This window comes from Leucoraja erinacea, chromosome 5 (assembly GCF_028641065.1).
Source record: "Leucoraja erinacea ecotype New England chromosome 5, Leri_hhj_1, whole genome shotgun sequence".
Lineage (NCBI taxonomy): Eukaryota > Metazoa > Chordata > Chondrichthyes > Rajiformes > Rajidae > Leucoraja > Leucoraja erinaceus.
Genome location: NC_073381.1, coordinates 56,157,378 through 56,182,583, shown reverse-complemented (window position 1 = coordinate 56,182,583; position 25,206 = coordinate 56,157,378). Strand labels below are relative to the sequence as shown.

Below are 25,206 nucleotides of genomic sequence, written 5' to 3'. Positions count from 1 at the left end.
GATTTATACAGAATTGTGAACTTTTGGCAGATAATTGCATTCATTGTTTGTTTTTTTTTTAAGTAGAACTTGTTGCTATAAACTGCTTATTTTGAATATACAAGTCTGTCGCCATTACTGTAACAAGAATTGGTACCGACAAATTTAAGAAAGTTCCGAAACAAATACAGAATGCTTAGAGTTTTAGTAGCAAAATAAAACTTTTAAGGTGTAATTGGTAGTCAGAAATAATATTTTTATATAAGCTTTAAGATTGTAACAGTATTCTTTGAGTAAAACAAAATCCGATAGAAATAACATCATTTGGCCTGTAAGAAATATAAACTGCAAACTAAAGATGAGCAAAGTGATGTAAAGAGTAGGTCTGAGGTGAGGGGGGGGAAAGCAATCTGAACAAAATTACCATGAGGCAGCCCTCCACCACCACCCCCCTCCTCTCAGTCCAACACCGAGATCCTGCTGAAGATGGGCAGCCGCCGGCTCTGCTCGAAGACGGGCGACTCGGAGCCGCTGTTGCTGGAGTCATTCTGGTTGGAGAGAGAGTCTGCGGACGTCTCCTAGCCGGCCATGGGCTGGTCGGGCGCCTGTTGGAGCTGCTGATGATGGTGGTGCTGGCGGCAGCAGCAACCTCCTTGCCCCTCCCTTGCCCAGTCCTAAGCCCAGAGTCCAGGCCAGCTCAAACTCCATGAGTAGGCCATTCGGCCCTTCGAGCCAGCACCACCATTCAATGTGATCATCCCCGTTCCTGCCTTCTCCCCATATCCCCTGACTCCGGTATCTTGAAGAGCTCTATCTAACTCTCTTGAAAGCATCCAGAGAACCGGCCTCCACCACCTTCTGAGGTGGAGAATTCCACAGACTCACAACTGCGTGAAAAAGTTTTTCTTCATCTCTGTTCCAAATGGCTGCACCTTATTCTAAAACTGTGGCCCCTGGTTCTCGACTCCCCCAGCATCGGGAACATGTTTCTTGCCTCTAACTTGTCCAAACCCTTAATAATCATATGTTTCAATAAGATCCCTGTAATAGTGCCACCGTTGTGTCGGAGGATTGTAAATGATTGAATAAACCACAGTAGTGCACTGTGCAGTCGATATCCAGTCACTGGCGTATCAACCCGTATTCTGTGTCTGAGCATAAGATATCACTCCCCTCTCATCCTTTTAAATTCCAGAGTATACAAGCCCAGCCGCTCCATTTTATCAACATATGACAGTCCCGCCTGACCGGGAAACTGCACACAATACTCCAGGTGTGGTCTCACTAGGGCTCTGTACAACTGCAGAAGGACCTCTTTGCTCCTATACTCAATTCCTCTTGTCATGAAGGTCAACATGCCATTCGCTTTCTCCAATGCCTGCTGTACCTGTATGCTTACTTTCAGTGATTGATGAACAAGGTCTGTCCGATGAAGTCAGGTTTATCCAGTGCCCCGTTAGTGTTTCTTTAATAATTGTCTCTAACATTTTACAAGGACCCCAGATCCTGTTGTACTTCCCCTTTTTCCAACTTGACACTATTTAGATAATAATCTTCCTTCCTGTTTTTGCTACCAAAGTGGATAACCTCACATTTATCCACATTAAACTTAATTTGCCCACTCACCCAACCTGTCTAAACCACCCTGCATCCTCATAACATCCTCTTCACAGTTCACACTTCCACCCAGCTTTGTGTCATCTGCAAATTTGCTAATGTTACTTTAAATCCCTTCATCTAGATCATTAATGTATATTGTAAATAGCTGCGGTCCCAGCACCAAGCCTTACGGTACCCCACTAGTTACTGCGTGCCATTCTGAAAGGGACCTGTTAAAAGGGCTTTCTCACGGTGCGACCTGACGCAAGACTTAACAAGAGTTTAACATCGTGGGAACCTCCTGCGATAACAGTACGGCATTCGTGGACCACCGAGGACCTCCGTGGCGCTAATGGCAGGTAGTCGTGTAACTTTGTATGGTCGGGAGAAAATTCAAACATTTTTGAATTTCTCCAAGAGTGACTTGAGCAGCGTTGCAACATTGTATGAACGCAGATGCCAGTGCGATATCCGTGCGATATCCGTAATGACTCTTGCGGGTACCGTGGGAACTCCTGCGAACGATAAACCCGGAAGCTTGACAGAGGGGACATAAGGTGAGTAAAAAAGGTGGTCTCAATATCGCCAATGGACCATGTGTCCATCGAGGACGTCCCACCTAATTGTCATTGTTTGAGAATCTTTTTCACAGTAAGACTTGCAAAGATGCCTCTCAGAAAAGCGCAAAGAAAGGGGTCAAAGAAAGTCAGAAAGTTTTTGACCATGCAGGTAAATGAGGAGGGGACTCAGCAAGAGAGACAGGTGGAGAGGCAAGAGGAGATGCCAGAGATACCTCTGCCTGTGGGCTCCTTGGAGCAGGGAGAGGGTGATCAAGGTGGATTTGAGATTGCCTCCCCAGTAGCTGTTGCCTCCCCAATAGCCTCAGCAGACGATAACATAAAGGGAAGATGGCAGAAGGTAAGGCCATATAACTTCAACAGGGAACAAGAGGGGGAACTGGTGGAGTGGTACCAATGCAATGAGATTCTCTATGACAAATCCAGAGAGGATTATAGAAATAGGGAGAGAAAGCGCAACTTGCTGGAGACGAAGGCTGCGGAGTATCCCGGGTGCTCATGTGAGTATAACAATATATTAGTTTATGTACAGGAGAACAATTTAATGTTATCCATGATTTAAAAACATACAATGCTACAGATGTAAAAGTGCTGTTTTTGAAGTTACCCTTAATTTATCTTATAAGTCTGTCTGTTCCCTGCAGCTGCAATGTAAAAGTAGTGGCAGACAGCTTTTACACCCTCTTTGTTTGAAGTAGAAATGAGCCAATTCTACGAACGGAGGATATTTATATAGTGTGTGGAAAAAAAAGTGACATCATTTGTGCCACGTGATTAACTACACTACAGTCCACGATGTTCATTCACGATTAACAGGAAAGATCGGGAGACGGACAAGTCACTCGCACAAATGACAGAATTGCCGAGTACCGTGGGAACTCTTTATCCTATATCCACGTTATATCGTGCGGAACTCGTGCTGGACCACGACCACTTCACTCTGGTGACATCTTGCATCAGGTCGCACCGTGAGAACCGGCCATTATCCCTACTCTTTGTTTTCTGTCAGCCAATCAATTTTCTATCCATGTCAGCACACTATCCCCAATACCATGTGCTCTAATTTTACCCACTAATCTCCGATGTGGGACATTTTCCTAATTACATCCTCAAAAAATTCCAGAAGATTAGTCAACCATGATTTCTCCTATGTAAATCCATGCTGACTCGGACCGATCTTGCTACTGCTATCCAAATGTGCCGCTATTTCATCCTTTATAATTGACTCCAGCATCATCCCCACCACCGATGTCAGGCAAACTGGTCTAGAATTCCCTGTTTTCTCTCTCCCACCTTTCTTAAAAAGTGGGATAACATTAGCTACCCTCCAATCTACAGGAACTGATCCTGAATCTATAGAACATTGGTAAATGATCACCAATGCATCCACCATTTCCAGAGCCACCTCCTTAAGTACCCGGGATGCAGACCATCAGGCCTTGGGGATTTAACAGCCTTCAGTCCCATCATTCCACCCAATACCATTTGTTGCCTAATGTGCATTTCCTTCAGTTCCTCTGTCACCCTAGATCATCTGGCCACTAGTACATCAGGGAGATTGTTTGTGTCCTCCTTAGTGAAGACTGATCCAAAGTACCTGTTCAACTCGTCTGCCATACAAGGTTAATTCCCGGGATGGGCCTTCACTGGTTGGCATGTGGGCATTGTTACGTCAGCAGCTGGCAAGCGATGATTATTTTTTTAAGTGAGTTTTGTGCACAATTTTATTCAAAATCTGGGGAAATAATTGAGCAAATTTAGAGAGGAGTGAATTTCTGAAATCATAAGTTAAATCCCTACCAAAATATGTAAAAACTCTGCGTTTTTGCGTCTGGTTTTCGAGGCAATACATTTCAAAGGCAAAATGGCCCAAAAACAAAAACAGTTTTAAAAGTATACAAGAACAAGTGCAGACCCGTTGGGTCTGTTCCCCCAACGTGTGTTTGCGAGGGGGGGGGGGGCGGCATTCGGCATCATACACACTAACTACCCCCCTGCACACATGCTAACTACCTTCCTTGATATATTAATATTATTTTGCTCCTTTTACCCCATAGCCACCCTATCCACAGATGCATAGCCCCCAACTCGCAGGCGCTTCTAGAGAGGGAGGGGAGGGGGTAGAGAGTGAGCGCAGAGAGAGAATGGGGGAGAGACAGGTGGAGAGGAAAAGGGCAGATACCCTGAAGGGCAAGAGAGCAGGGAGAAGGGTGATCAAGGTGGATTTGAGATTGCCTCCCCAGTAGAGGTAGAGTCAGCAGGTGAGGGAGGAGGGGAGAGAGAGGGTGGAGAGAGGGAGGGGGGGAGTGAGGGGGGGAGAGGAGAGAAGAGAGGGGGGGAAGAGAGATGACAGATCCAGAGAGGATTATAGAAATAGGGAGAGAAAGGCAACTTGCTGGAGACGAAGCTGCGGAGATCCCGGGGGGAGTATCTATAACAGAGAGCGAAATGCAGGAGAACCGTGCGTCACGCGATTCAAAATGTTCTGGAAATGAAGCGTGCACGTCTCGTACCACGAAAGCTGTCTGTTTGGCAGCTCTATGGAATTCAGGGGAGGAGCCTGTTTTGCGTGAGCCACACGAACGGAGGATATTTATATAGTGTGTGAAAAAAAGTCACATCATTTGTGCCACATTAACTACACTACAGTCCACACACACACACACACACACACACACACACACACACATGACACACGAGTACCACACACACCCCCACATCGTGCACACACACTGGACCACGACCACACACTCACACATCACACACACACAGCGTGGAACCGGCCATTATCCCTAAGCTGTCAGCCAATCAATGAAGACAGCACACTATCCCCAATACAATGTGCTCTTTTTGCCCACTAATTTGTGGGAAATTGTCTAATTACATCCTCAAAAAATTCCAGAAGGTTAATCTCCTAAGTAAATCCATGCTGACTCGGTGATGTTAAGTGATCCAAAATAATTCAATTTAATTCAGCCATCATAAAAAACAATGTCAATCAAACTGTCCCCCCCCCCCCCCCCCCCCCCCCAGGCCAGCCCACCCCCCACCGAGGGCAAACTGGTCTAGAATCCCTGTTTTTCTCTCTCCCACCTTTCTTAAAAAGTGGGATAACATTAGCTACCCTCCTATCCTCAGGAACTGATCACAAATCTATAATACATTGGTATATTATCTCCAACGCATCCACGTTTTCTTGGGCCACCTCCTTAAGTACCCGGGATGCAACCATCAGCCTTGGGGATTTATAAATTTTAGTCCCATCATCTCAATACCATTTGCTGCCTAATGTGCCTTCAGTTTCCTCTGGATTGGATTTTGGAAGTATCATAAGGGAGATTGTTTGTCTACCAGTGAAGATGTAAAACCTGTTCAACTCGTTCTGCCATACAAGGTTAATTCCCAGGATGGGCCTTCACAGCGGTCAGCATTGTTACGTCAAAAGGTCAAGCGATGATTATTTTTTTAAGTGAGTTTTTAATTTAAAAAGTGGGGAAATAATGTAGCAAATTAGAGGGGAGTGGATTTCTAAAATCATAAGGAAAATCCCTACTGAATATGTAAAAAAACTCTGCGTTTTTCGGCGTCTGGTATTCGAGTAGATATGTTTCACATGCAAAATGACATACACACACACACACACAGAGTTTTAAAAGATACTAGACAAGTGCAGACCCGTTGGGTCTGTTCCCCCAACGTGGGGTTGCGAGGGGGGGGGGGCGCGGCCTGACACACTAACATGCACACATGCTAACTACCCTCCTAGGATATATTAACGTATTTTGCTCCTTTTACCCCATAGCCACCCTAGACACTGATGTACGCCCCCAATCGCAGGCCTGCTAGAGGCCGACAGTCCGTTGTGAGCGCGAGGGATGGGGGAGCAGAGTGCAAGCCAAAGGCAAGAGACAGGGAAATGCAGAGGGGGTGACCAGCCACCAAGAGAGGGACGGGGGAGAGGGGGGGGAGAGGAGGGGGGAAGAGAAAGATAGAGAGAGAGGGGGAGAGAGTGAGAGCGAAATGCAATCGGGCGTCAGCGTTCAGAAGCGAAAATCGCTCGGCGTGCACGTCTTGACGAAAGCTGTTGGCGCTTTTTGGAGGGAGGAGCCCAGCGCGCAGCACACACCGTTATGATGGCTGGCCACACAGGAGGCACACACAAAAGCGGGTCCAATTAAGCTGTTAATGAAGGGGGGGGAGGAGGGGAAGGATTGTATTTAAAAAATGTCTAAATGTAATGAGTGCATTAGTGAATGTAAAAGTGAAATGGCTCTCTCTCTCTCACACACACACACACACACACACACACACACACACACACACACACACACACACACACACACACACACACAGTGTTTTAATATATAGATAGATAGATGAAATCATGTCATAAATGTTAAGCATGTCATTTTTAATGGTGGACAGAGCCTGGTGCTTATAATATTTATCTTGGATACTTAAAATTTCCTAGGTGTTTGAAGTTAGCATTTTCTTTTGAAAATAAAGGAATTTATTAAAAACAAACCAAACATAATACATTTTGCTGATCTTTCAAATTAATTGTGCAGCTTTCTTTTAGGATTGTTATCAAGTTTTGACCAACCATAGTGATTATGTACAACTAATTTTTATTTAAAAAATACATGATTTATTTTTTAAAGGTGATGGACGGATGAACAGGAATAAAGAAAAGAAAATGGTTACTCAGAAGCCATTTGGAACCATAGAATATATGGTAGGAATTAAATTATTAATTTGTAAGGTGTATAATTTTAATTGTTGCACGTGTAAAATCTTGCTGACATGTTGAAAACAGGTGGAAAAAATATGTTCATCCAAAAAAAAGGAAATATTTACTCTGGTTTAAGATGCTAATCTGCTGTATGAAAGAGATGATCGGATCGGTGGGGGCGCCCGAAAAGATGGGTCGGTGGGGGCGCTGCGAGTCGGCTACCCTGCCACAGTAGCGTGTTATTTTGGATGTGTCGTGTAGGGGGTGGTGGGGGGGAGAAGGGGGAACGGCTTTTAGTAGCTTCCTCGACGGAGAGGCGACATTTTCCATGTCGCCTCCCTCAGGGCCTAACAGTTTGGATTAGAGCGGCCTTTCCCGAGTCGGGCCCAAGAGCTTCAGCAGAGGAATGCTCCGATCGCTGGCTTGGTGACTTTGGCATCATGGAGCTGTGGTCTGCGGAGCTTCTAGCCACGGGTGTGGCGTGAACTTACCATCGGGAGTCTGGGATCCTTTGCCGGGGATCGCCAGATGAGCTCCGACCGCCGGCCTGTGGCCTATAACATCCTGTAGCCGCGGTCTTTGGTAGGAAAGTGCCAATTTGGGCACTAAAAGCCAAGGAGTGTGTTTGACCGTCCCGACGTCGGAAGTTTGTTCATCCTGACGAGAGGGCCTGTACATCTGGCCTTCCGTAGCAGTGACTACGGAGGGTTCATCAAAGCTGCAAAGAAGTACGGATTTTCTGTGTTTCGTACGGAAATGTGATAAGAATACGGAAATATGATTTTGCGTTGTTAAATAAGGATTTTTTAATGAAACGACCATGTATAAACGACCATGGACAATGGAGTCACCGCTGCACCGACCATGTTGCAGCAAAATCGCCTTTGAATTTTACATTTTTTAAAAAGCTCGGGTTTAATGAGTACTGCAGAAAGAGTCGTTTCATCTGAGACGAAAATGATTTGTTAACTACCACTGTTAGCACTTGTATCTGCCAGTAGTTAACACATAGTTATACAATGTGTCACCAAAACATTGATATGCATTCCTCAGTAAATATAATTGTGTTTTGACCTTCAAGTATTACTGACGCGGGAGAATTTCTTAAAACCCGCTGTCATTAAGGGCTCCGGACCGCGAGCACAGGCTTCATCCTGACGTGCAAGTACAGTCCCTCACTCACCCGTCATTTAGGGATGTTATATGAATTAAAAATATTTTTATTTTTTATTTTTGTTAAGCCCCTGTCCCACTTTCACGACATAATTGGCGACCTCTGCCGAGATTGCCCTTGACTCATACTCGCAGTATGGTCTCCACGAGGTCGTAGGAGGTCATAGGAGGTTTTCGTAACTTCCTCATGGTCATGAGTGGTCTCCGCATACTCGTGGCCTCAAGTAGGTCGCGGCGTTTTTTCCAGCCTGATAAAAAATGTCCACGAGTAAAAAAAGGTTGACATGGAAAAAATCGATACTTTTTATACGTAGGTAGGTGGTAGGTAGGTCGTAGTGGGTCGTGATGATAGTCGTATGTAGTCGTAGATAGTCGTAGGTCGGTAACTGGCCCGAGGAAAAAATGCAAACATGACATCATTTTATCATGTGATCATTTTCCACGTAGCTGGTCGTAGTTGGTCTTATGTGTTGAAGACTGAGGTCGAGGGGGTCGAGGGGGTCGTAGGAGGTCGTAGACATAGTAGTAGGAGGTCGTAGACATAGTAGTAGGAGGTGTTTTACTTCGACGAGTCATCACGACCTTGACATTTTTTTAAACTCGTCTAGGGTCTTCTAAGCTTGTGGATTAGGTCGTCCAAGTGGGACAGGCCCTTTATCAAAAGTTTCTTTATGTATGTTTTATGTATGTATGTATTGTATTTATGTATGTAAATGACAATTAAATTGAATCTTGATCTTGTTAGTTTATAAGAAGTTTATGTGTGTTCTCTCTCTCTCTCTCTCTCTCTCTCTCTCTCTCTGTCTCTGTCTCTGTCTCTGTCTCTGTCTCTCTCTCTGTCTCTCTCACTGTCTCTCTATCTCTATCTCTATCTCCCCCCCCCCCCCCCCCCCCCCCCCCCCGTTAGTTCTTTGTTTGCCTTTATTTATTTGCTTCAGTTTTATTTAGTGTCATTTATCACGTTGTGGTTGTAGCTTTTGAAAGATTTAAATGGGTATCAGATTTTTAAAATTAATATAAATTCATAGCGTCACCCGGCTATCTTTCACTACTTGACTAGTGCTCATGAGATGATTTCAGGATGCTCAGATGATCTTCTAATGCGGTCATTGTGCCAAATCCCTTCAGCTGTACCTGCAACTGAAGCTACGGGTGGAATAGTGGACCTTGAAGAGGCATTGACACTTTGGTTTTATGTAGAGGGGTAATAGAGATAAGGTGTGTGATTTGAGAGTAAAATTTTGAATTTGGCGTTTGAATGGTACAAGGAGACTACAAAGCTTGTAATATCAATTTTTTTTACACACTTTAATTTTCTACATTTCTACTTTTGGATATGTATGTGGCAATTATGGCTCATGGAATTTTCTCCCACACTATTAGTTATATTCATAATAACAGATTTAAATACTTGACATTTTTGATCTTTCCCAACCCCTTAAAAAATGTCTGAAGAAGGGACCCGACCCTAAACGTTGTCTAGCCATTCCCTCCATTGAAAGACACAAAATGCTGGAGTAACTCAGTGGGTCAGGCAGCATCTCTGGAGAGAAGGAATAGGTGATGTTTTGGGTCGAGACCCTTCTTCGGACCGTCCATAGATCCAGTCTGACCTGCTGAGTTCTCCAGCACTTTATGTTTTGCTCTTAAAATAAATCCGTGATCTGCTGAAGAAACAACACGATAGACCACTCTGGAAGTGCAAGTTTTGCTGTACACTTCATGCTGTGGAAACCTCATAATACACCCCGAGTGAATTAATGGGGTTAGATTATTTTTTTAATCTGTTGTCTAGAATTAATCGATACCCACCCTATGCACCTTATATCAGCTTTATTGTATGAAACATTCATGAATGCAGCAGATGTTGTTTACAATTATTGGTGTGTGATTTCAATAGCTACTGTTTCCAACTCCGACCAGATGTTGCATCATTTCAGATTTACATATAAATAAAAGTCCCGCTGTCCCGCTCCAGGTTTAAACAGAGCAGTTTAGCGCGTGGGAATTTAAACGAAGAGCTGCCGGCTGCAGAGCTTTGGGAATGTATTGCTACCAGCTGGAGCACTATGGGCTTTACACATAGTGCTATGGCCACAGCGCTATGGGTCACAGACTCGTATAACAAAGAGTCTTTGGAATTCTCTTTCTCAGTGGAATTTCAGTTGAGCCTTTGTTTATTTTTCAGGCAGTGGTAGAATTCTGGATAAGTTTAGTGGTGAAAGGTTACCAGTGGGATTGCAGTTACATTGGGATTGGCCTTGATTTTACAGAACGGTAAAAGAGGGCAGAGTGGGAGCGAGGGCGGGGTAAGAGGGAGTTAGATGTGGCCCTTGTGGCTAAAGGGATCGGGGTATGGAGAGAAGGCAGGTACGGGATACTGAGTTGGATGATCAGCCATTATCATATTGAATGGCGGTGCAGGCTCGAAGGGCTGAATGGCCTACTCCTGCACCTAATTTCTATGTTTCTATGTAGAGGGAGAGAGGGAGGGGTGGAGAGGGACAGAAGGAAAAGGAGGAAGGGAGGGAATAAGAGAGGGAAGGAGGAAAAAAATGAAGGAGGAGAGAGGGAGGAAGAGAGAGGGTGGGAGGAGGGAGGGAAAGGGGGAGGGAGGAAGAGAGCGAGGGAGGGAGGAAATGTTTTAAAAGCGATTTCCGCCCATGAATGAATATTTTGAAAATGGGCGAAGCAAAAAGTAGCATGTTCTCTGGAAAGGCTTATCCTAAAATAATTGATCGGAAGGGTCTGATTTTCAGTCAGGATGTCTGTACCATTCAATCAGTGAGCTGTAGATGTGGACGCCATGACGGTAATCGCGAGCACATTAAGATGGCGCGAAATATTACCCATGGCGTACTACGGCTTTGATCTTTGGTCGTGGCTTCACGGGCGCTCGCGCGCGTTACGTACCACCTGGCGTGGTGGATGCGAAGCTATTGTGAGTCGAAGGATGAGATGCAACAAGATTAGAAAGAATAGGGATTAAAAATGCAAAATGGCTTCTACATCATCATCTGGTGCTAAAAGCAGGAAGCAGCCGTTCAAACAGCAGTATACAAAGAAATGGCAATGAACGCACTATCAAGTAAGGTGCGTAGAAGACATGTCAATTGGTAGCAAAGTTATGCATTCTTGTACTCTTACATGGGTATGACTGCACATAAAAAAATTTTAAAAAATCAGCCAAATGGCACCGTGTAAAAATACTGATTTCCTCAGCAAAATACTGATTTCAGGTACTAGAATACGGAAATGCTCTGAGAAAACTTGGCAGCTCTGGTTCATGGCCCCGACCACGGACGAACAAAGGAGGAGGACTGACTGAACAATGTTGCCTTCCACCACAGTGAGGAATGCTGTGGTGGATGTTTGTGTTAAATTCTATTGTGTATTGTGTGTTCTTTTTAAGTGTATCGCTGCTGGCAAATTCATTTCACTGCACATCAGGTGCATGTGACGAATAAAATTGACTTTGACTTTTGATTATTTTTGTTTTTAATATACAGGCTGGGTCCCAAGACACCATGAACACCATAGCTTTGAAATTCAATGTTACTCCAAATGAACTTGTGCAGATGAACAAACTTTACAGTCGTGTTGTTGTTCCTGGTCAGGTATGGCTTCACTAATATCAGAAAAAATACAATTAAGCTAATTTAATACGACATTAATTTGGAGGTTGCTTAAATTCAAAGTTCCTTTTGTACTTTCAGACTTTGTATGTTCCAGATTCACCACCTGTTGTGGCAGCAATTTCCCCAGTCTGTGGAAGCCTGCTGACTCCTCCCTCATCAGATACAGAGTATGGTAAACTTCCAGTAAGTATTGAGCTGTTATGCAATAGATTGTTCTGAAGATAAATTTTCCTGTTGTTAGATCATAATTTTTAATGTAAAAAAGTAGTTGAACAGATATTAGCTGCAACGTACAAATATTACCTACTGTGGAGCCATTTAAATCGAGAGATATATCTGGTAATTTTACTTGTATGCCTAATTGACCAATCTATCAATTACAGGATGCAGATCGTCCAAGAAAAGTAACTGCTCGGAATTTCCTCTCCTCATCAGTGCATTCACAACCTATTGTGAGAGTAACATCATCTGGTTCAGAAGATGATGAACCACTTACAGAAAAGTTTTTGAAAATGAATTGCAGATACATCACAGATGGCGAGGTAACCACTACAATTAATTAATCAGTTCACATTTTTTTTTCATAATCCATGAATTATCCCTACATTTTTGGTGAGAACTGATACTTTAGTAAGTTGTCTGTCTGAAATCCTAATGCTCGTGACAGGTTTACTATAGTCTTTCCATTGTCAATTTCTGTTTCATGTTTCCATTGGGATAAAACTGAATTTCTAAAATAATTTTGCACTTCCTTTTATTTACTTACAATATTTTTACGTCTCTTTCCCAGGAATAGATTTGGTGCCTTCTTTCTTCTAGGCAGACACTGGTTTGAGGGCGACTTGCTTCCACTCTTATTTGGTGGGTTATGATGTGACTGAAGTCAATTGGGGAGCTGCAGCCTCTTGCACAGATGGGACAGGTGGAGGCTGACAGGGTAATTTGTGAGGTTTTTTGGCTTGGCCCTACTGAAGAAGAAGGTGTGCCAACTATCTACGTCTTTAATGACACCATCTTCTACCTGTTATGTTTAAATCACTGGTGGTGCCAATATCAAATTGTCCAAGTTCCTGAGTGAGAAAGGCTGAACAGCGTACAATTCTCTGTTGGAATTGTCCATAGTGGGCCTAACTTTTCGAAACCCAAGCTTTTTATTGTGGAGTGAAAGATATCCATGGGTGGTTTCTTTTAACATGAAGTAGCCATTGCATACCAACTACTATACAGATGTCACAGAGCAAAATCTTGATCACGTGACTCTCCTGCATGACTCTTATCCACATATTGTGATCATAATAACATTTCTAAACCTATCACTGAATTCTTCACCAATAATCTTCAAGATTATTTTATTATTTTCAATATTTAAAGTGGAAAATGCCAGTAAAAATGCCCAATAATACCCTTTCTTCAAAATATCGATTACAACACTGTATACTTATTCGTTTAGAAGAGGGGGAGGTGGTTGAAATTAATGTCTTGTTCTGTTGATTCTTTAGTCAATGTTTTATAGAGAAAATCAATTTGGCTGGCTACTTTATGCTGGATATATTTACCTACATTCTGTTATCAATATACCAATCTACCAATGTACTGTCTCTTTCAGTACATTCAGTACACAAATGTGAGCATGTAAAATATACAAGCAAAAATCAATATTGGAGGAAAAAGAAATGTGGAACCCTGAAAGATAAAGGAGGTTTAGATTTGCACTTGTCTTTCACAATTTTAGGATTTGCTGAATCATTTTACTGATTTTTTAATTTTGGAAATGTAGTTACTAATCTAATATAAGAATTTATAGACAAAGTGTTACGGACAGCAATGGGATTATTAGAGTTCTGCAGATAACTTCCCTGTTTTTTGTGCTATGAGATCTTTTACATCTGGCCAAGAGGGCAGGCAGAGGTCTTGGTTTATTGGCTCATCAGAAGAGTAGCACCACTGACAATGGAGCACACTGAGTACTGCACTTCAGAGTTGCCCCAAAGTTTTTGTGCTTCAACCGTTGAAGATTGAACCCACAAAAATCTGACTGAGGTGAAGGTACTGCCATCTGAGCTGTGGCTGAAACCAATTGTATGGATGCCCATTATCGTCACTCCAGCTAACTTTATTCACTGTCCAGAACTGTTCACAACTTTGTTACATTTATTCCAGCAGTATGTCTTTATCATTGCATTTCTGTCTCCGAGTTATATATTATTTCATATGTTATGTCATATGGAGTTCAACTGTTGGATATACACCTATGGATACCTCACTGAGCAATTTCACTTTGACTTACTTGATGGTCTCATTTCAGGCTACTTCATGTAGTTTATCAAAGTTCTTCAATACAGTGCTGTGTGAGTTTTGTGTTGAGAATACAGTATCAAGTGTTGAATGAAATGTGCATTTACTGCCTCTGTTAAAGAGTTAGCGGGGTGTTCCTTCCCATTGTGCTATTTGAAGTATGATATCTCCTTGGGCCATTAGCACCAAAAAATGTTTAACTCGATACATATCATTGCCGTTTGTGAGATCTTCCTTTTCTTACATAACTGTCTCTGACCATTACCTTTTATGTGAAGATATGTGAAATTTATAGTACATAACTTTGCTTTTAATAAAATGAAAGCTGTAACTGAATAATTTCTAGATTTCCCTTTTGTTGCACATCTAATTGCATGTAATGTTTCCCCTCTCATCAGGGAGTTGTTGGAGGAGTTATGATTGTCACTCCAAATAATATAATGTTTGATCCACATAAATCCGATTCCCTTGTAATTGAAAATGGATGTGAGGAATACGGACTCATTTGTCCCATGGAAGAAGTCATATCCATTGCCTTATACCATGATATCTCACACATGAAGATTAAAGATGCTCTTCCATCGTAAGTAGATTACATTGAGACAAACGTAATAACTATTTCAGTTGGGAAAAGTATTTTGCTTTTGTATATTTGCATGCCTTGTATTGTAAAATTGTAGTGCAATATATAAATTATTTGATCAGGCATACTTAAACTTAGCCAAAGTGTCTCAAAAACGTACAGAGATTTAAACTAAAAGTATTAAATCTCCCACAAAGAAAATTACATTGCTCTTTTTAAAACTAACTAGACCAAGTGCAGTTCCCCCAACGTGCGGTTGCGGGGAGGGGGGGGCAGCATGCGGCTTCACACACAGTAACTACCCCCCCCCCCCCCCCCCCCCCCTCCCCCGCACACACGCTAACTACCCCCTTGATAGTGAGTGGGCAGGTGGACCTCGATTGGTGGGAATGTGGGCATTGTGACATCAGCAGCTCATATATATATTTTTAAGTGAGTTTTGTGATCAATTTTATTCAAAATCTGGGGCTTTAATTGACCAAGGAGTGGATTTCTGAACTCATAAGATAAATCCCTACCGAAATTGTAAAAATCTCAGCGTTTTTGCGTCTGGTTTTCGAGGAGATATGTTGCAACTGCAAAATGCCTTTCATCCACACACACACATAGTTTTAATACATATAAGATAACATTGAAATGTTTATTCACTGCATTGCTATTTACTTTGCCTGAATGCTTTAAAACTATAAAATTAACAATTTTGAATTTGTATTACCTTCATATGATTTCATTGTTTAAAGAGTACCAAACGTTCTGATATTTGTTAACACCTTTGCTACATTTTATTTGCATATTTTATATTATTTTCTTCATTACATTTGATTTCATTTCAAGATTTTAGATTTTGTTCAACATTTGTGTTCATTTTTATTTTTGATTTAACATCCCAAATGCCTGCATCATTTATCCTGACAGTGATGTACCAAAGGATCTCTCTCCCCTGTATAGGCCTGGAGATTGGGATGATCTATCAGCTGAAAAGGATCTAAATCCATTTAATCGTTTCAAGGCCATGAGTAAAAATCGACAGGTGAAGGATCATGATTCTTCAGAAAACTATTATCCTCTCCACAAAAGTATGGAAGATACATCTGATGAATTGTTTACTGAACTTGCATCATCCCCGGTAAAAGAGGAAAGTGCTGCAGAATTTGCAAATGGTATTTATAGAGATGTAGTTGAAGGAAAGTCAGAAGTGGCTGCAACTCGCTCTATCTTGAAAAGCCATGGTTATTACAAGGATGTTTCCACTACTGAGGAGGAAGCTACAGATATGTCTGATGCTGTGGAGTGTATGAAACATGCCTCACTTGTGAAAAATTATGAGACCAATGACCAACAAACTATACCTGAAAAAACGTTACTGGGACCCACCTCAGAAATGTGTATTCATTCTTCTGAAAGTCCATCTTTAATATTTGGTGTTCCTTCAGATCATGATATTTCTGGGGACAGTGAAATTACCTTCAACAGTGATATAACAGCAAAGGGAACGTACCTAGAAAATTACATGAGCAAAGGGAGCAAGGTTCCCACAATGCAGGATTTTCCATCTGATATTGGTCCAGACACGAGTACAAAATCATCTTTGAATGAAGATAATGAAGAAGCTGGCTGTCAATCAGAAATTCAAGCATTCTTTAACAAACTTAAAGGACCAATTGAAGGTAAATAGCAAATATTCAATTTTGTTGGAATCATTGAAAAAGTACAGTGCCCTCCATAATGTTTGGGACAATGACCCATCATTTATTTATTTGCCTCTGTACTCCACAATTTGAGATTTGTAATAGAAAAAATCACATGCGGTTAAAGTGCACATTGTCAGATTTTATTATAGGGTATTTTTATACATTTTCGTTTCACTATGTAAAAATTACATAGTTTCTCCACCATTTCAGGGCACAATAATGTTTGGGGGACATGGCTTCACAGCTGTTTGTAATTTCTCAGGTGTTTTTAATTGCCTCCTTAAAGCAGGTATAAGAGAGCTCTCAGCACCTACTCTTTCCTCCAGCCTTTCCATCACCTTTGAAAACGTTTATTGCTGTTTTATCAACATGAGGAACAAAGTTGTGCCAATAAAAGTCAAAGAAGCCATTATGAGACTGAGAAACTGTTAGAGATCAGCCATTCCTTAAGGACCTGTCCCACTCCAGCCTTTCCATCACCTTTGAAAACGTTTATTGCTGTTTTATCAACATGAGGACCAAAGTTGTGCCAATAAAAGTCAAAGAAGCCATTATGAGACTGAGAAACTGTTAGAGATCAGCCATTCCTTAAGGACCTGTCCCACGAGCATGCGACTCCATGCGGCAAGCGCGACCTAAAGGGCCTGTCCCACGAGCATGCAACTGCATGCGGCAAGAGCGACCAAACCAGAAGCGGGGGCCACGCGGTGGTCGAGTGAGTGACATGAAGTTCGAGCGAAGTCCGCGCGTGACGTACGGTCGAGGCGGTGCGGCGTCGAGGCGGCTACGGGCCGGCATGCCATTGCCGCGCAGAATTTTTGAACACGGTCAGTTTTTCACAGTCCCGCGCGATGTCGGGACCAGCTCCGCACAACTCCATGTGGCTCCGGCGATCTAAGTGGGACCAGCCCCGCGAGGCTGTACGGCTCAAGCGACCACGTTAGGTCGCGCTTGCCCCATGGGACAGGCCCTTTAGGTCGCGCTTACCGCATGCAGGTCGCATGCTCATGGGACAGGCCCTTTAGGCTTACCAAAATCAACTGTTTGGAACATCATTAAGGAGAAAGAGAGTACAGGTGAGCTTACTAATCACAAAGGGACTGGCAGGCCAAGGAAGATCTCCACAGCTGATGACAGAAGAATTACCTCCATAATAAAGAAAAATCCCCAAACACCTCTCTGACAAATCAGAAACACTCTTCAGGAATTGGGTGTGGATTTGTCAATGACCACTGTCCGCAGAACTTCATGCACAGAAATACAGAGGCTGCTGAAGGTACTGGCTCACTTATCTTCATTGATGATGCAGAAGGCTTCCCGGCGGGGGACGGTTGTGGACTGGGAACACAGCCGGAGGCCTTTATTGAGGCACCGCAGTCTTAATGCCTCCCGGATCACCACGTAGAGGCCCGGATCGGGGCCCGGCCGGGGCCTCGTGTGTAGAAGCCTGGGACGAGCGAAGCGGCCGATGGAGCCCGCGGCTGGAGCCCAGGTCAGCACCACGGAGGCGCGAAGTGGGGCGTCGACGGATGAGGCCTCAGCGGTGAGCAGCGACGATGGGGTCTCGGCGGTAGTGACGTCTTGCGACGGCGGCGATGCCTCATGGGTCGATCCGCGGTCGATGAGAGCGTGGAGAACCACCGTGAGGGGGGATGGGAAGAACAATGGAGGAGAGACGGGATGGACAATGGGGGGAGAACAAAGGACAATGTGGACCCGGCGTGGGCGAACTGCTGTGGTGGGGGGAGGGGGAGAAAAAGGGGAGCCGACGTGCTTTGTCAACTAAGTCAGCGCCGTAGGTGGCTGCTATTTGTATACATTGTGTACGCAAGCAAAGAATCTCGCTGTGCTTAGTCACATGTGACAATAAAGTATTCCTATCCTGTCCTATCCTTACTGCTGATGGTAGTAGCATAATGAATTCTGAAATGTATAGACACATCCTATCTGCTCAAGTTCAAACAAATACCTCAAAACTCATTCGCTGGCAGTTCATTCTACAGCAAGCCAATGATCCCAAACATACTGCTAAAGCAACAAAGGAGTTTTTCAAAACTAAAAAATGGTCAGTTCTTGAGTGGCCGTCAATCACCCGATCTGAACCCAATTGAGCATGCCTTTTGTATGCTGAAGAGAAAACTGAAGGGGTCTAGCCCCCAAAACAAGCATAAGTTAAAGATGGCTGCAATACAGGCCTGGCAGAGCATCACCAGAGAAGACACCCAGCGTGATGTCCGTGAATCGCAGACTTCAAGCAGTCATTGCATGCAAAGGATTTGCAACAAAGTACTAAGCATGACTACTTTCATTTACATGACATACATTATGGTGCCCTGAAATGGGAGGATTATGTATAAACACTGTTGTAATTTCTACATGGTGAAACCAAATGTATAAAAACGGTCTTTATTAAAATCTGACAATGTGCACTTTAACCACATCTGATTCTTTTCCTATTACAAATCTCGAGTACAGAGGCAAATAAATAAATGATGGGTCTTTGTCCCAAACATTATGGAAGGCACTGTAAATGCTTGTCTGGCTCATCATGCTTGTCACTTTTTTGAATAAGCATTGCAGTGATTGCAGTTTTGGTTGAATTAAAAGGGCAACTGTCAGCTGTTTATCAGATCACACACAGATATTTGAAGCTGCCACCTGCCAAAATTTCTTACTATTCCAGTTTGAGCACCAGAGATTTATACCGGATGCCCTAACATCCTTCTTTATCTCTTGCCCTATCCCTAAATGTCTGCTTCCACTTTTCTTCAGATAGCTCATGGATGTCTGGGATTAAGATCAAGACTACTTATGTTGCTGCCTCAGTCACTTCATCTACTTTCAGCCGACAAGGCAAAAATTCAAATGTTTCTGTTCTAGTCCCAAGCTCTTGTATTCCATAGTGCTCTCCCTTGACTACTTGTGCCCTTTGCAAACTCATTACTTTCATCAGATCCGTCTCCAGTTCCCTAGTACCTTTCCACAAATCTGTTGACCAATGTCTAAATTACTCCAATTCTCTAACTCACTTGATGTCACAGGCTTGTACAGCACAAACATTGTCCTTTTAGCCCACCCCATCCATGCCAAAAAAAATTTGCCCATCTATACTAATCCCATTTGCCTATTTTAGATACATATCCTTCTATGCTCATGATAGCTCTATTATATCCTTCTAAGCTCACGATAGCACTCTTTAAGTGCTTGTCTAAATGCCTCTTTAACATAGTAATTAATCCTCATTCCACCATCACCGTGAAAATAGACCTTTTCCTCAAATCCTCCTTCCTCCCTTCAACATAGAAGGGTCAAAAGTTTAAACCTTTACTCTCTTGTTTTGAAATCCCTACCATTGGAAAAAGTTTCTGACTATCCTATTATGCTTCTTATTTTAAATTCCTCTCTTAGTTTGCCCTTCTGCCTCCTTCGGTCCTGGGAAAGCAAGACCAGCTGATCCAATCTTTTTCCCCATAACTAAAGTCCGCCAATACAAGCAACATCTGATTATCAATGTTTTCTCTCCACAAATATTGTTTTTCTCATCTTTAAATCTGCTGTCATCTCCCCTTTAATTAAAAAAAAAAGCAACTACCCTTCATTCTTTTAACCTGCTGTTCCATCTCCAGCATTCCTTCCCTCTTGGACATATAGCCTCCCAAATGCATGTCTATTTTTCTTGAAACTTTTTATTTGAATCCTTCCAACCAGGTTTCCAGCTCTGCCACAAAACTGGAGAAACTCTGATCAGTCACTAGTGACATCCAATGTGACATTAATTAAGGTAATCCATCCTTTTCCACCTTGACCATTCTGCAAACCTGATGTGGTTGACCACACCATTCTCTTACATGTCTTTGTGGCTTGATGGTATTGCACTTGCCTTCCGTTATGAGTGATCTGTTCATTGCCAGGGAATCACTAGTATTGCTAATTTTTGGACACCTACATCTTTATATCTGGTTTCTCAAATATATTTTCTTCTCACCTACTCTTTCTCATCTACATGATGCTCCTCTGTAAAATAATCCAAAATATTGGCATAATTTTCCAAATGTTCACTGTAAGACATAATTTATCTCACCAATTCATCCTTTGATCCTTTTGCCTCAAGTTTTTAAATTGTTCGTACCTCATCTCGAACTAGATGTTTAAATGTCTATCAATTATTTATGATAGACACAAAATGCTGGAGTAACTCAGCGGGTGAGGCAGCATCTCTGGAGAGAAGGAATGGGCGAGGTTTCGTGTCGAGACCCTTCTTCAGACTGATGTCGGGAGGGGGCGGGGAAAAGATTGAATGTAGGTGGAGACAGTAAGACTAGTGGGAGAACTGGGAAGGGGATAGAGAGAGAGAAAGCAAGGGCTATCAATTATTTATGCTATTGTCTTTGTCTTTTTCCTAATAAAATTTGAAATTGGTCTCAAATTTGATGTAAGTGCAATTTTAGAACATGGATTCTTGGCAATTTTAAGATCAACCATTATTACCCCAGAACATCTCTATCTTAGCCCCTAATAATAGAGTGATATAATGTGGAAATAGGCCCTTCAACCCAACTTGCCCACTCCAGCCAACATGTCCCAGCTACACTCGTCCCACCTGTCTGCATTTGGTCCATATCCATCCAAACTTGTAGCATCCATGTACCTGTCTAACTGTTTCTTAAATGTTGGGATAGTCCCAGCCTCAGCTACCTTCTCTGGCAGCTTGTTCCATACACCCACCACCCTTTGTGTAAAAATGTTACCCCACAGATTCCTATTACATCTTTTCCCCTTCACCTTGAACCTATGTCCTCTGGTCCTCTGTTCCCCTACTCTGGGCAAGAGATTCTGTGCATCTACCTGATCTATTCCTCTCATGATCTTATACACCTCTATGAGACCACCCCTCATCCTCCTGCGCTCCAAGGAATAGAGACCCAGCCTACTCAACCTCTCCCTGTAGCTCAGATCCGCTGAACACAATACTCTAAATGCAATCTCACCAAAGTCTTATACAACTGCAACATGACCTCTAAACTTCTTTACCTTGTGAAGCCCTTACCATGCCTAGATTGCCATCAAGCTTGATAATTCATATGTATAGTTGGAATCTGACCCCGTTTTATTCACTATAAACTTCTGTAAGTGTGTTCTTATAGTAAGTTCCATTTACTTATCCCATTGATTTAATTCTTTGTTTTGCCTCATAGTTGAACCACATTTCAGTATATAAAAAATCTTTGTTGTTTCAAATCTGTCCAAGGTTTTGATGTCCTTCTATAATCTCCTCTAACCCAAGACTATTTGGATATTTACATTGTTATTCCCAACTCTTGCACGTCTCTGAATTTAATCACTGCTCAATTAGAGGCCGCCTCTTCAGCTGTCAAGGCCTTAATTACAGGAATGATTTTTTCCCCTCCTTTTTAAGATGCTCCTTAAAACATAATCCACAGCGTCATATGCACCAGTATCACCCAATGGCTTGACATTGCTTTACTAGACTGGTAATTCTTCTGCGAAGCACTTTGAAATGTCTTCTTTGGTAATTGTCCAATATAGATGGGATTTATTCTTATTTGTTTGACGTGGACTTATCACAGAGTGTTTATGGTGCAGGAGGAGGCTATTTGGCTTGTCGAGAATAATTCAACTATTTACACTTCCCTACTCTCTCCAAATTGTCCTAATTTCTTTCATTTCAGATTATCCAATTTTTTGAATGCTGCAATTAAATTTGCCTTCACCTGGCAATTCCTCCTCGCATCACATTGTGTGTATGGAGGGGAAAAAAACGTTGGTTCTATTGTCGATCATTTCCATTCCATTCCTCCTTAGATCTTCATTCCTCCACTTCTGGAATAGTTTCTTTCTATATATGCTCTTTTTCTTGTTCATGATATAAACACTGCTACACAATTCCTTGTAAGTATCCCCTTTTTCAGGAACAACCTCAGCTTATCCAGTATATCCACAGAATTAGTCTCATATCATTGGAATTAATTTGATAAAAGCCTTCAAATCTTTCCTAAAGTGCATTTAAACTTTCTTTACAAATTCCCTGCATTTCTTTGAAAATCCAGGACAAATGTATTTTCACATTTGCTTTATGGAAAAAATTGTTATTTTATGAATTTTATCATCATCTTCCAATGATAATGACTAGGTGCCCTAATTGTAGTTTAAAAATATCCCGAGGCGTTTCACGGCAGTGTGAGAGGAAAACTAAAGAAGAATGTGACCAAAACTTTTATTAATCATTTACTTTTTAAAGGGCATCTGGTTGAGAGGAAGATAATTAGAAGCCAGAATTGCATGATCTAATATTATTTATCTCTTTCCAAAAGAAAGTAACAACTTTGAAGTTAAAAGTTAAACTGACTAATTTGAATCTCAATCTTTTCTTTCTTCTGGTTACTCTTTTAGCTATATTGTTCAATATCCTATTCGCTTAGATTGATGTTCATCATTGGGTGAACAAAATCTATGAAGATTTGTATGTCTTCACCCTTTGTTGTTCCAACACCATTGCAAAGATGCTAATTTTCTCGTGTAATTGTACTGCTTACTTTAATTTTTTTAGACATGCTTCCATCAAAGGAAGAGAAGAGCAAGAAACCACCTATGTTCCTTTGCATTAAACTTGGGAAACCTATGAGAAAGTCATTTGTGTCATATAGCATGACGACAATACACCAATATGTGAAGAGGGAGAAGCAGCTGGAATATTGGTTTGCAGTTCCACAAGAAAGGCGAGTTCTTGAACGTTAAGGCAGTATGATTTAAATTTGCTGTCTGGCTATTTTGAAAAAATGTACACTTCAGCTTATTTTAAATTGCAACTTTGCAATAATTTGAAACATTTGTTTTATTGGAATCAATAACGATAATTTTTATTTTTCAGGACATTTAATTCAGGGAAAATTCCTCCTTCACAAAGTTAAAGTTTGTCTCGCAAATTTAAATTAGAGCTTTTTCTAACATTACTTTGTTAGCTATGTAGTTCATTAATTTGAAAGATCAGCTTGAAAAGTCATCTCTCTCTCTCTTTCTCCCTCTCCTTCTCATTTGAAAAAAGCATTTTTCAAACTAGTAATAATATAATTTTTCTGTCACTGATTGGATACATTATATATTCCATTAGTTTGATAATGGATAACATTGGGGTGGTTATTTAATAAAATAAAAGACATATAGCACATCTATCTAGAGCGAGACGATATGAGTAGCTACAGAAACGGGATTTTCTGACATGGAGAAACCGGTTTAAGAAAGTTCTGGGAACAGAACCCTCAAATAACCTGGGGAATTGTTGCATTCTACTAGCTTGATGCTCAACTAAAATGTGTAGCTCATCAACCTCTGTTACTGTAACACAAAGGAATGTCTGAGGAAGGGTCTTGACCCGAAACGTCACCCATTCCTTCTCTCCAGAGATGCTGCCTGTCCTGCTGAGTTACTTCAGCATTTTGTGTCTCCCCTCTGTTACTTTAACACAATTCGGAAGATTTTTGTGTGTGTAATTCATTGCTGTATAGCCTGCTAATGTCATTGACCTCTTTTTATCTTTGTTCCATCTAATAATTGAACTAGACCTAAGAACATAGAAAAGTTGCACAATGTTATGTAACCCATTCGGCATTTAACTGATGATCTGAGTAAAGTCATGACTAAGGTTTAGGAGATCTTGTTTAAACTTAAGATTCTTACAGGATTTAATGGGAAGATTACTTCCTCTGGCTATTGAGTTTAGAAGGGTTGATCATAGTTTTATAAAAAGAGGTCAGTTACTTAGGATTGTGATAGGGATAAATTACTTCCTGCAGAGTTTGACATGTTATTATTCACTACCCTAGTAGGATCGATATGGAGGCTTAGTCGTTGTGCTCAAAACATGAGTCAACAGATTTCTGGTGTTATGAGAATCAAAGGATATGGGGATGATGCAGAAAAATGGTATTGAGATAGATCAGTCATAATCTTGATGAATTGCAGATAGACATAAAATGCTGGAGTAACTAAGGAATGGGTGACATTTTGGGTCGAGACCCTTCTTCAGACTGATGTCAGGGTAGTGGGCGGTACAGAGCTGGTCCACACCTGGTCCACTCATGTATATCGGCGAGACCAGGTGCAGGCTCGGCGATCTTTTCGCTGAACACCTCTGCTCAGTCCACCTAAACCTGATCTCCCGGTTGCTCAACACTTTCCCCCTCCCATTCCCACACTGACCTTTCTGTCCTGGGCCTCCTCCATTATCAGTGAGGCCCAGCACAAATTGGAGGAACAACACTTCATATTTTGCTTGTGTAGCTTACACCCCAACGTTATGAACATCGACTACTCTAACTTCAAATAGCCCTTGCTTTTCCTCTCACCATCCCCTCCCCTTTCCCCGTTCTCGTACCAGTCTTACTGTCTCTGACTGCATTTTATCTCTGTGCCGCCCACTCCCCTGACATCAGTCTGAAGAAGGGTCTCGACCCGAAACATCGCCCATTCCTTCTTTTCAGAGATATTGCCTGTCCTGCTGAGTTACTCCAGCATTTTGTGTCTATCTTCGATTTAAACTAGCATCTACATTTCTTTCTTACACATACTTGATAAATAGATATAGATATGCCATAAATGGCAAGCAGGATTGAGCCTCTCCTTACCTCTGTTATATTCTCATAAAAAGAAAGAGACTTGTTTTTATTTTTCCAAGCAAGCATTTTTTCTTTAAATGTTGAAAACATAAAATAGGCTCAATAATATCAATTCAGGCAAGGTCCCTGCATTCTCTCTGAGAATAAATACATTGAATTAACAATTATATTTATGCTTTTTTGCATTTGCGGATCCAATAATCATGTATGCGGTCTCTTGAGCACTGTTGCCGTCTTTCTAATTTTATCAGCAATTTCCTTACTTAGTCATTGGAATAAAATATAGTAGATTCTGTGGTACAGCA

General features: G+C 41.9%; 1 protein-coding gene across 6 annotated transcripts in view; it reads left to right on the top strand.

Moving 5' to 3' along the window:
• Positions 1–25,206, top strand: part of LOC129697281 (nuclear receptor coactivator 7-like) — a 112,356-nt gene that overhangs the window by 58,025 nt on the left and 29,125 nt on the right. For 4 of the 6 annotated variants that reach the window (XM_055635664.1, XM_055635663.1, XM_055635661.1 and 1 more), the window contains 7 exons: positions 6,818–6,891; positions 11,571–11,678; positions 11,778–11,882; positions 12,083–12,241; positions 14,393–14,577; positions 15,493–16,244; positions 22,837–23,005. In XM_055635664.1, the coding sequence (XP_055491639.1) occupies positions 6,818–6,891; positions 11,571–11,678; positions 11,778–11,882; positions 12,083–12,241; positions 14,393–14,577; positions 15,493–16,244; positions 22,837–23,005 (1,552 nt within the window). Of the gene's footprint in view, positions 1–6,817; positions 6,892–11,570; positions 11,679–11,777; positions 11,883–12,082; positions 12,242–14,392; positions 14,578–15,492; positions 16,245–22,836; positions 23,006–25,206 lie in introns of those variants that run through there. The other 2 variants (XM_055635662.1, XM_055635667.1) reach the window with 2 other exon arrangements.